The sequence below is a fragment of the Gallus gallus genome, chromosome W (assembly GCF_016699485.2).
Source record: "Gallus gallus isolate bGalGal1 chromosome W, bGalGal1.mat.broiler.GRCg7b, whole genome shotgun sequence".
Taxonomy (NCBI): Eukaryota; Metazoa; Chordata; class Aves; order Galliformes; family Phasianidae; genus Gallus; species Gallus gallus.
In genome coordinates, this window is record NC_052571.1 from 274666 (window position 1) to 286994 (window position 12329).

Sequence of the window (12329 nt, forward strand, 5' to 3'; positions counted from 1 at the left end):
TAGGACTGCATAGAGCCCCATAGAGCCCCATAGTCCCCCATAGAGACCCCATAGGACCCCACAGGACCCCATAACCCCACAGGACCCCATAGGACCCTATAGGACCCCATAGAGAACCATAAGCCCCCATAGAGACCCCATAGACCCTCATAGGCCCCCATAAGCCCCCATAGGACTCCATAAGCCCCCATAAGACTGCATAAAGCCCCATAGAACCCCATAGGGCCCCATAGGGCCCCATAGAACCCCATAGAACTCCACAAAGCCCCATAGGCCCCCATAGAACCCCATAGAGCCCCATAAGACGCCATAGGACCCCATAGGACCCCATAACCCCATAGAGCCCCATAAGACCCCATAAGACCCCATAGGACCCCATAGGACCCATAAAGACCCCATAGGACCCCATAAACCCCATAGAGCCCCATAAGAACCCATAGGCCCCCATAAGCCCCCATAGAACCCCATAAGACCCCATAGAGCCCCATAGAACCCCATAGGACCCCATAGGACCCCATAGGACCCCATAGAGACCCCATAGGACCCCATAAGATCCCATAGAACCCCATAGGACCCCACAGAACCCCATAGAACCCCATAGAGCCCCATAAGCCCCCATAGAGACCCCATAGACCCTCATAGGCCGCCATAAGACCCCATAGAGCCCCATAGAGCCCCATAAGACCCCATAGGACCCCATAGAACCCCATAGAGCCCCATAGTCCCCCATAGAGACCCCATAGGACCCCATAGAACCCCATACGACTCCACAGAACCCCATAGAACCCCATAGGACTCCACAGAACCCCATAGAACCCCATAGGACCGCATAGTGACTCCATAGAGCCCCATAGAGCCCCCTAGGCCCCCATAGAGCCCCATAAGACCCCATTGGACCCCATAGGACCCCATAGGACCCCACAGAACCCCATAGGCCCCCATAGAACCCCATAGAACCCCATAAGCCCCCATAGAACCCCATAAGACCCCATAGAGCCCCCATAGGCCCCCATAGAACCCCATAACCCCCCATAGAACCGCATAGAACCCCATAAAGGCCCCATAGAACCCCATAGAACCCCCATAGAGCCCCATAGAGACCCATAGAGTCCCATAGGCCCCCATAGGCCTCCATAGGACCCCACAGAACCCCATAGGACCCCATAGAGCCCCATAGGCCCCCATAAGACCCCATAAGACCCCATAAGCCCCCATAGAGACCCCATAGAACCCAATGGGCCGCCATAGAGCCCCATAGAGCCGCATAGAGACTCCATAGACCCCCATAGAGCCCCATAGAGCCCCATAGAGCCCCATAGAACCCCATAGAGCCCCATAGGCCCCCATAGAGCCCAATAGGCCCCCATAGAACCCCATAGGCCCCATAGGCCCCCATAGGACCCCACAGAACCCCATAGGACCCCACAGAACCCCATAGTCCCCCATAGAGACTCCATAGAACCCCATAGAACCCCATAGGCCCCCATAAGACCACATAAGACCCCATACGACCCCATAGAACCCCATAAGCCCCCATGGAGCCCCATAGGCCCCCCATAGAGCCCCATAGAGCCCCATAGGCCCCCATAGAGCCCCATAGGCCCCCATACAGACCCCATAGGACCCCCATAGGACCCCATAGAGACCCCATAGGACCCCACAGAGCCCCATAGGACCCCATAGGACCCCATAGGACCCCATAAGACCCCACAGGACCCCATAACCCCATAGGACCCGATAGAACCCCATAGAACTCCATAGAGCCCCATAGGACCGCATAGAGCCCCATAGAGATCCCATAGAGACCCCATAGAGCCCCATAGAGCCCCATAGAGCCCCCATAGAGCCCCATAGGACCCATAAGACCCCATAGTCCCCCATAGAGACCCCATAGGACCCCATAAGACCCCATAGGACCCCATAAGACCCCACAGGACCCCATAACCCCATAGGACCCGACAGAACCCCATAAAACCCCATAGAGCCCCATAGGACCGCATAGAGCCCCATAGAGCCCCATAGAACCCCATAGGACCCCATAGAGACCCCATAGGACCCCATAGAACCCCATAGAACCCCATAAGACCCCATAGAGCCACATAAAGACCCCATACGACCCCATAGAACCCCATAAGCCCCCATAGAGCCCCATAGGACCCCATAGAACCCCATAGAGCCCCATAGAACCGCATAGAGCCCCATAGAGCCCCATACTCCCTCATAGGAACCCATAGACCCCCATAAGCCCCCATAGAAACCCCATAGGCCCCCATAGAGTCCCATAGAGTCCCATAGGCCCCCATAGGCCTCCATAGGACCCCCACAGAACCCCATAGGACCCCATAGAGCCCCATAGGTACACCATAGGACCTCATAGAACCCCATAAGACCCCATACAGCACCACATAGGACCCCATAAGAGCCCCATAGAGCCCCATAGAGACCCATAGAGCCCCATAGGACCCCATAGAGCCCATAAGACCCCATAGTAACCCCATGGGACCCCATAGGACCCCATGGGACCCCATGGGACCCCATAAAGCCCCATAGGACCCCATAAAGCCCATAGGACCCCATACGACCCCATAGGACCCATATGACCCCATAGAGCCCCATAGAACCCCATAGGACCCCATATGACCCCATAAGACCCCATAGAACCACATAAGAACCCCATAGGACCCCATAGAGCCCCATAGAGCCTCATAGAGCCCCATAAGACCCCATAGGACCCACATTGGACCCCATAGAGCCCCATAGACCCCCATAGACCCCCATAGAGCCCCATAAGAACCCCATAGGACCCCATAGAATCCCATAGGACCCCATAGAATCCCATAGAGCCCCATAAGACCCCATAGAACCCCATAGAACCCCATAGAGCCCCATAGAGCCCCATAGGACCCCATAGGACCCCATAGGACCCCATAGAGCCCATAGAACCCCATAGAGCCCCATAGGACCCACAGAGCCCCATAGAGCCCCATAGAGACCCCATAGAGCCCCATAGAGCCCCATAGAGCCCTATAGAGACCCATACAGCCCCATAACACCCCATAAGACCCCATAGGACCCCATAAGACCCCATAAGACCCCATAGAGCCCCATAGGACGCCATGGGACCCCAAAGGACCCCATAGGACCCCATAGAGCCCCATAGAGACCCATAGAGACCCCATGGGACCCCATAGGACCCAATAAGACCCCCACAAGACCCCATAGTGCCCCATAGAGACCCCATAGGACCCCATAGGACCCCATAGAATCCCATAAGACCCCATAGAACCCCATAGAGCCCCATAGAGACCCCATAGAGACCCATAGAGCCCCATAGGACCCCATAGAGCCCCATAGAGCCCCATAAGACCCCTAGAGACCCCATAGAGACCCATAGAGATCATAGGACCCCATAGAGCCCCATAGGAACCCCATAGGAACCCATAAGATCCCATAAGACCCCATCAGACCCCATAGAACCCCATAGAGCCCCATAAGACCCCATAGAACCCCATAGAGCCCCATAAGAGCCCCATAGAGCCCCATAGAACCCCATAGAGACCCCATAGGACCCCATAGGACCCCATAGAGCCCCATAGAGACCCCATAGGACCCCATAAGAACCCCATCAGACCCCATAGAACCCCATAGAACCCCATAGAGCCCCATAGAGCCCCATAGAGCCCCATAGAGACCCCATAGGACCCCATAAGACCCCATAGAGACCCCATAGAACCCCATAGTCCCCCATAGGACCCCATAGAACCCCATAGAGCCCCACAGAGCCCCATAGAGACCCCATAGAGCCCCATAGAATCCCATAGGACCCCATAGGACCCACAGAGCCCTCGTTAGCGTTAATTACCTTAACGAGGGGCAGCTTTGGGGTCCGTTGGTCGTCGCCATCCTTTCCCGGCCCTATGGGGTCAATGGGGGCACAGATGGGACGGACCCCAAATGGAAACCCCGCACTTATGGGGTCGCAACCCATCACCCCATACCCGCCCCAGAACCGACCCCATAACCCACCCTATAACCCACCCCATACCCGACCCCATAACTGACCCTATAACCGACCCCATAACTGACCCTATAACCGACCCCATAACTGTCCCTATAATTGACCCCATAACTGACCCTATTACTCAGCCTATAACTGACCCCATAGACGACCCTATTACTGACCCTATAACCAACCCCATACCCGCCCCATAACTGACCCTATAACCGACCCCATAACTGTCCCTATAATTGACCCCATAACTGACCCTATAACCGCCCCCATAACTGACCCTATAACCGACCCCATAAAGGACCCCATAACTGATCCTATTACTGACCCTATACCTGATCCTATTACTGACCCTATACCTGATCCTATAACTGAGCCCATAACTGATCCTATAACCGACCCCATAAAAGACCCCATAACTAGTCCCATAACTGACCCTATAACCGACCCCATAACTGACCCTATAACCGACCCCATAACTGACCCCATAGCCGACCCCATGGCTGCCCTATAACCGACCCCATAACTGACCCCATAGCCGACCCCATAACTGACCCTATAATCAACCCCATAACCGACCCCATAAAAGACCCCATAACTGACTTATTACCGACCCTATTACTGACCCTATAACCAACTCCATAACTCACCCCATAAAGGACCCCATAACTGATCCTATTACTGACCCTATAACTGGCCCCATAACCAACCCCATAACCAATCCCATAGGACCCCATAAGGACCAAATAAGACCCCATAGGACACCATAGGAGCCCATAAGACCCCGTAAGATCCCATAAAACCCCATAAGACCCCATAGAACCCCATAAGACCCCTTAAGACCCCATAAGACCCCATACGACCCCATACGACCCCATAAGGCCCCATAAGGCCCCATAAGGCCCCACAGAACCCCATAAGACCCCATAGACCCCCACAGAACCCCATAGGACCCCATAAAGACCCCATAGAACCCCTTAAGCTCCCATAGGACCCCATAACCCCCTTAGGACCCCATAAGTCCCCATAGGACCCCATAGAACCCCATAGAACCCCATAGAGCCCCATAAGACCCCATAGGGCCCCATAGAACCCCATAGGGCCCCATAGAGCCCCATAAGTCCCCATAGAACCCCATAGAACCCCATAGAACCCCATAACCCCCATAGAACCCCATAGAACCCCATAGAACCCCATAGAGCCCCATAGAGCCCCATAGAATCCCATTAAGCCCCCATAGAACCCCATAGGCCCTATAAGCGCCCCCATACCGACCCCATAGCGACCCCATAACGGCCCCATACCGACCCCATAACGACCCCATACCGACCTCATAACGGCCCCATAGGACCCCATAAGGCCCCATAGACCCCCACAGAACCCCATAGGACCCCATAAAGACCCCATAGAACCCCTTAAGCTCCCATAGGACCCCATAACCCCCTTAGGACCCCATAAGTCCCCATAGGACCCCATAAAACCCCATAGGACCCCATAGGACCCCATAAGACCCCCATAGAACCCCATAAAGCCCCATAGAGCCCCATAGACTCTCATAGAGCCCCATAAGCCTCCATAGAACCCCATAGAACCCCATAGAGCCCCATAGAACCCCATAGAGCCCCATAGAACCCCACAGAGCCCCATAAGTCCCCATAGAACCCCATAGAACCCCATAAGCCCCCACAGAACCCCATAGAACCCCATAGAGCCCCCATAGAACCCCATAGAACCTCATAAGCCCCCATAAGCCTCCATAGGACCCCATAGAACCCCATTAAGCCCCCATAGAACCCCATAGGCCCTATAAGCGCCCCCATACCGACCCCATACCGACCCCATAACGGCCCCATAACGACCCCATACCCTCCGGCGCCGCCCGCTCCCTTTTTAGGGCCGCGTTCTCCTCTTCCAACTCCGCGATGCGCTTATGGGGTTATATGGGGTTATGGGGTCAGCTTATGGGGTTATGGGGTTCTATGGGGCTCTATGGGGGTTATGGGGTTCTATGGGGTTCTATGGGGCTCCATGGGGTTATATGGGGTTATGGGGTCAGCGTATGGGGTCGGCTTACGGGGTTATGGGGTTCTATGGGGCTCTATGGGGTTCTATGGGGCTCTATGGGGTCTTATAGGGCTCCATGGGGTTCTATGGGGCCTATATGGGGTTATATGGGGTTCTATGGGACTCTATGGGGTTATGTGGGGCTCTATGGGGTCCTATGGGGCTCTATGGGGTTCTATGGGGCTCTATGGGGTCCTATGGGGTCTTATGGGGCTCTATGGGGCTCTATGGGGTCCTATGGGGTTCTATGGGGTCTTATGGGACTCTATGGGGTCCTATGGGGTTCTATGGGGCTCTATGGGGTTCTATGGGGCTCTATGTGGTCTTATGGGGCTCTATGGGGTCCTATGGGGTTCTATGGGGCTCTATGGGGTTCTATGGGGCTCTATGTGGTCTTATGGGGCTCTATGGGGTCCTATGGGGTTCTATGGGGTTCTATGGGGTTTTATGGGGGTTTTATGGGGTTCCATGGGGTTCTATAGGGTCCTATGGGGTTCTATGGGGTCTTATGGGGCTCTATGGGGTCCTATGGGGGTTATGGGGTTATAAGGGGTTCTATGGGGGTTATGGGGCTCTATGGGGTTCTGTGGGGGTTATGGGGTTCTATGGGGTTCTATGGGGGTTATGGGGCTCTATGGGGTTCTATCGGACTCTATGGGGCTCTATGGGGTTCTATGGGGCTCTATGGGGTCCTACGGGGTCAGCTTATAGGGTTATGGGGTTATGGGCCACCTTATGGAGTTCTATGGGGTTCTATGGGGTCCTATGGGGCTCTATGGGTCCTATGGGGCTCTATGGGGTTCTATGGGGCTCTATGGGGTTATGTGGGGTTCTATGGGGTTCTATGGGGGCCTTATGGGGCTCTATGGGGGTTATGGGGCTCTATGGAGTTCTATGGGGTCTTATGGGGTCCTATGGGGTCTTATGGGGCTCTATGGGGCTCTATGGGGTCCAATGGGGTTCTATGGGGGTTATGGGGTTATATGGGGCTCTATGGGGTTCTGTGGGGCTCTATGGGGTTCCATGGGGGCCTTATGGGGCTCTATGGGGTTATAGGGTTATATGGGGTTCTATGGAGTTCTATGGGGTCTTATGGGGCTCTATGGGGCTCTATGGGGTTTTATGGGGGCCTTATGGGGTTCTATGGGGCTCTATGGGGGTTATGGGGCTCTATGAGGGCCTATGGGGCTCTATGGGGTTATGGGGTCCTATGGGGTTCTATGGGGTCTTATGGGGCTCTATGGGGCTCTATGGGGTTTTATGGGGGCCTTATGGGGTTCTATGGGGCTCTATGGGGGTTATGGGGCTCTATGAGGGCCTATGGGGCTCTATGGGGTTATGGGGTCCTATGGGGTTCTATGGGGTCTTATGGGGCTCTATGGGGGTTATGGGGCTCTATGGAGTTCTATGGGGCCTTATGGGGTCCTATGGGGTTATATGGGGTCTATGGGGCTCTATGGGGTCCTATGGGGCCTTATGGTGTCCTATGGGGTCTTATGGGGTCCTATGGGGCTCTATGGGGTCTTATGGGGCTCTATGGGGTCCTATGGGGTTCTATGGGGTTCTATGGGGTTTTATGGGGGTTTTATGGGGGTTTTATGGGGTTCCATGGGGTTCTATAGGGTCCTATGGGGTTCTATGGGGTCTTATGGGGCTCTATGGGGTCCTATGGGGGTTATGGGGTTATAAGGGGTTCTATGGGGCTCTACGGGGTTATGGGGCTCTATGGGGTTCTATGGGGTCCTATGGGGTTCTATGGGGTTATGGGGTTATATGGGGTCCTATTGGTTTTTATGGGGGGGTTATGGGGCTCTATGGGGGCTTATGGGGGGGCTTATGGGATTCTATGGGGGTCTATGGGGTTATGGGATCGGCTAATGGGGTTCTATGGATTCTATGGGGCTCTATGGGGCTCTATGGGGCTCTATGGGGTTATGTGGGGCTCTATGGGGTTATGTGGGGCTCTATGGGGCTCTATGGGGGTTATGGGGTTCTATGGGGCTCTATGGGGTTATGGGGTCCTATTGGGTTCTATGGGGCTCTATGGGGCCTTATGGGGTTCTTTGGGGTTCTATGGGATTCTATGGGGTTATGGCGTCAGCTTACAGAGTCGGCTTATGGGGTTATAGGGTCAGCTTATAGGGTTATGGGGTAATAGGGCCGGCTTATGGGGTCCTATGGGGGTTATGGGGTTCTATGGGGTTTTATGAGGGCCTTATGGGGTTCTATGGGGCTCTACGGGATTATGGGGTTCTATGGGGCCCTATGGGGCTCTATGGGGCTCTATAGGGTCCTATGGGGGTTATGGGGTTATATGGGGTTCTGTCGGGCCTTATGGGGTCCTATGGGGGTTATGGGGCTCTATGGGGTCTTATGGGGCTCTATGGGGTTATGGGGTTCTATGGGGGTTATGGGGTTCTATTGGGTCTTATGGGGTCGTATGGGGTTCTATGGGGCTCTATGGGGGATTATGGGGTCTTATGGGGTTCTATGGGGTCAGCTTATAGGGTTATGGGGTTATGGAGCTGGCTTATGGGGTTCTATGGGGTTCTATGGGGTTATGGGGTTATATGGGGTTCTATGGGGGACTATGAGGTTCTATGGGGCCTTATGGGGTTCTATGGGGTTATGGGGCTCTATGGGGTTATGGGGTTCTATGGGGGTTATGGGGTCCTACGGGGGCCTTATGGGGTCCTATGGGGTTCTATGGGGCTCTATGGGGTCCTACGGGGTCAGCTTATAGGGTTATGGGGTTATGGGGCCGGCTTATGGGGCTCTATGGGGTTCTATGGGGTCCTATGGGGTTCTATGGGGGTTATGGGGTTATAAGGGGTTCTATGGGGCTCTATGGGGTTATGTGGGGCTCTATGGAGTTCTATGGGGCCTTATGGGGTCCTATGGGGTTCTATGGGGCTCTATGGGGTTCTATGGGGCCTTATGGGGTCCTATGGGGTTCTATGGGGCTCTATGGGGTTCTATGGGGTTATGAGGTCGGCTTATGGGGTTATGGGGTCCTATGGGGCTCTATGGGATTACGGGGTTATGGGGTTATATAGGGTCAGCTTGTGGGGTTATATGAGGTTTGGGGTTATGGGGTTCTATGGGTTTGGGGTTCTATGGGGTCCTATGGGGTTAGGGGGTTGGGTTATGGGGTCAGAGAGTGCTTATGGGGTCAGCTTATGGGGTTATGGGGTTATATGGGGTTTGGGGTTATGGGGTCAGCTTATGGGGTTGGCTTATGGGGTTATGGGGTTGTATGGGGTTCTATGGGGTCAGATATAGGGTTCTATGGGGTTATGGGGTCGGCTTATGGGGTTATGGGGTCAGCTTATGGGGTCGGCTTATGGGGTGAGAGGAGGCGCTTATGGGGTCAGGTTATGGGGTCGGCTTATGGGGTTATGGGGTGGGTTATGGGGTCAGAGAGTGCTTATGGGGTCGGGTTATGGGGTTATGGGGTCAGGTTATGGGGTCAGAAAGTGCTTATGGGGTCGGGTTATGGGGTTGGGTTACAGGGTTGGGTTATGGGGTCGGGTTATGGGGTCAGAGAGCACTTATGGGGTCGGGTTATGGGGTCAGAGAATGCTTATGGGGTCGGGTTATGGGGTTGGGTTATGGGGTCGGGTTATAGGGTCAGAGAGCGCTTATGGGGTCAGAGAGTGCTTATGGGGTCGGGTTATGGGGTTATGAGGTGGGTTATGGGGTGGGTTATGGGGTCAGATGGGTTATGGGGTCAGAGGATCACTTACGGGGTTGGGTTATGGGGTTGGGTTGGGTTATGGGGTCGGGTTATGGGGTCAGGTTATAGGATCGGGTTATGGGGTCGGGTTATGGGGTCAGAAAGCACTTATGGGGTCGGGTTATGGGGTCGGGTTATGGGGTCAGAGAACGCTTATGGGGTCGGGTTATGGGGTCAGCTTATCGGGTTATGGGGTCGGGTTATGGGGTCAGAGGGCACTTATGGGGTCGGGTTATGGGGTTGGGTTATGGGGTCAGAAAGGGCACTTATGGGGTCGGGTTATGGGGTCAGAGGGCGCTTATAAGGTCAGGTTATAGGGTCAGAGAGTACTTATGGGGTCGGGTTATGGGGTCGGGTTATGGGGTCGGGTTATGCGGTTATGGGGTCATGGGGTTGGGTTATGGGGTCAGAAAGGGCACTTATGGGGTCAGGTTATGGGGTCGGGTTATGGGGTCAGAGGGCACTTATGGGGCCGGACTAAGGGGTAGGTTATGGGGTCAGATGGGTTATGGGGTCAGAGAGCACTTATGGGGTCGGGCTATGGGGTTGGGTTGGGTTATGGGGTCGGGTTATGGGGTCAGAGGACCACTTATGGGGTTGGGTTATGGGGTTATGGGTCAGGTTATGGGGCCAGGGGTGGCTTATGGGGTCGAGTTATGGGGTCGGGTTATGGGGTCGGGTTATGGGGTTATGGGGTCGGGTTATGGGGTCAGAAGGCACTTATGGGGTCGGGTTATGGGGTTATGGGTCAGGTTATGGGGCCAGGGGTGGCTTATGGGGTCGAGTTATGGGGTCGGGTTATGGGGTCGGGTTATGGGGTTATGGGGTCGGGTTATGGGGTCAGAAGGCACTTATGGGGTCGGGTTATGGGGTCGGGTTATGGGGTCAGAAAGGGCACTTATAGGGTCAGGTTATGGGGTCAGGTTATGTGGTTATGGGGTCACGGGGTTGGGTTATGAGGTTGGGTTGGGTTATGGGGTCGGGTTATGGGGTCGGGTTATGGGGTCAGAGGACCACTTATGGGGTCGGGTTATGGGGTTCTATGGGGTCAGGTTATGGGGTCAGAAAGCGCTTATGGGGTCGGGTTATGGGGTAGGTTATGGGGTCAGATGGGTTATGGGGTCAGAGGATCACTTATGGGGTCGGGCTATGGGGTTGGGTTGGGCTATGGGGTCGGGTTATGGGGTCAGAGGACCACTTATGGGGTCGGTTTATGGGGTTATGGGGTCGGGTTACGGGGTCAGAGAGTGCTTATGGGGTCGGGTTATGGGGTTGGCTTATGGGGTTATGGGGTGGGTTATGGGGTCAGAGGGCCACTTATGGGGTCAGGTTATGGGGTTATGGGGTCGGGTTATGGGGTCAGAGGGCACTTATGGGGTCGGGTTATGGGGTTATGGGGTCGGGTTATGGGGTCAGAGGGCACTTATGGGGTCGGGCTATGGGGTAGGTTATGGGGTCAGATGAGTTATGGGGTCAGAGGATCACTTATGGGGTGGAGTTGGGTTATGGGGTTGGGTTATGGGGTTGGGTTATGGGGTCGGAGAGTGCTTATGGGGTCGGGCTATGGGGTAGGTTATGGGGTCAGATGGGTTATGGGGTCAGAGGATCACTTATGGGGTGGAGTTGGGTTATGGGGTTGGGTTATGGGGTTGGGTTATGGGGTCAGAAGGCACTTATGGGGTTGGGTTATGGGGTCGGAGAGCGCTTATGGGGTCAGGTTATGGGATTATGGGGTCGGGTTACGGGGTCAGAGGGCGCTTATGGGGTCGGGTTATGGGGTTATGGGGTCGGGTTATGGGGTCAGAGAGTGCTTATGGGGTCAGGTTATGGGGTAGGTTATGGGGTCAGATGGGTTATGGGGTCAGAGGATCACTTATGGGGTTGGGTTATGGGGTTGGGTTGGGTTATGGGGTCGGGTTATGGGGTCAGAGGGCACTTATGGGGTCGGGTTATGGGGTCAGAGGGCGCTTATGGGGTTGGGTTATGGGATTGGGTTATGGGGTCGGCTTATGGGGTTATGGGGTCGGGTTATGGGGTCAGAGGGCACTTATGGGGTCGGGTTATGGGGTTGGGTTGGGTTATGGGGTCGGGTTATGGGGTCAGGTTATAGGGTCAGGTTATGGGATTATGGGGTCGGGTTATGGGGTCAGAGGGCACTTATGGGGTCGGGTTATGGGGTTGGGTTGGGTTATGGGGTCGGGTTATGGGGTCAGGTTATAGGGTCAGGTTATGGGGTTATGGGGTCGGGTTATGGGGTCAGAAGGCACTTATGGGGTCGGGTTATGGGATTATGGGGTCGGGTTATGGGATCAGAAGGCACTTATGGGGTCAGGTTATGGGGTCGGGTTATGCGGTTATGGGGTCAGGTTATGGGGTCGGGTTATGGGGTCAGAGGAGCGTTTATGGGGTCGGGTTATGGGATTATGGGGTCGGGTTATGGGGTCAGAAGGCACTTATGGGGTCGGGTTATGGGGTTGGGTTGGGTTATGGGGTCGGGTTATGGGGTCAGGTTATAGGGTC

At 55.0% G+C, this 12329-nt stretch overlaps 1 protein-coding gene across 1 annotated transcript in view; it reads right to left on the minus strand.

The window, feature by feature from the left end:
- LOC121108223 (unconventional myosin-Vb-like) overlaps window positions 1-12329 on the minus strand; it is a 110674-nt gene that overhangs the window by 565 nt on the left and 97780 nt on the right. The window contains exons 16-17 of the mRNA XM_040655273.2: window positions 5876-5936; window positions 3825-3915 (exon numbers count right to left, since the gene is read on the minus strand). Of these exons, the coding sequence (XP_040511207.2) occupies window positions 3825-3915; window positions 5876-5936 (152 nt within the window). The remainder of the gene's footprint in view (window positions 1-3824; window positions 3916-5875; window positions 5937-12329) is intronic.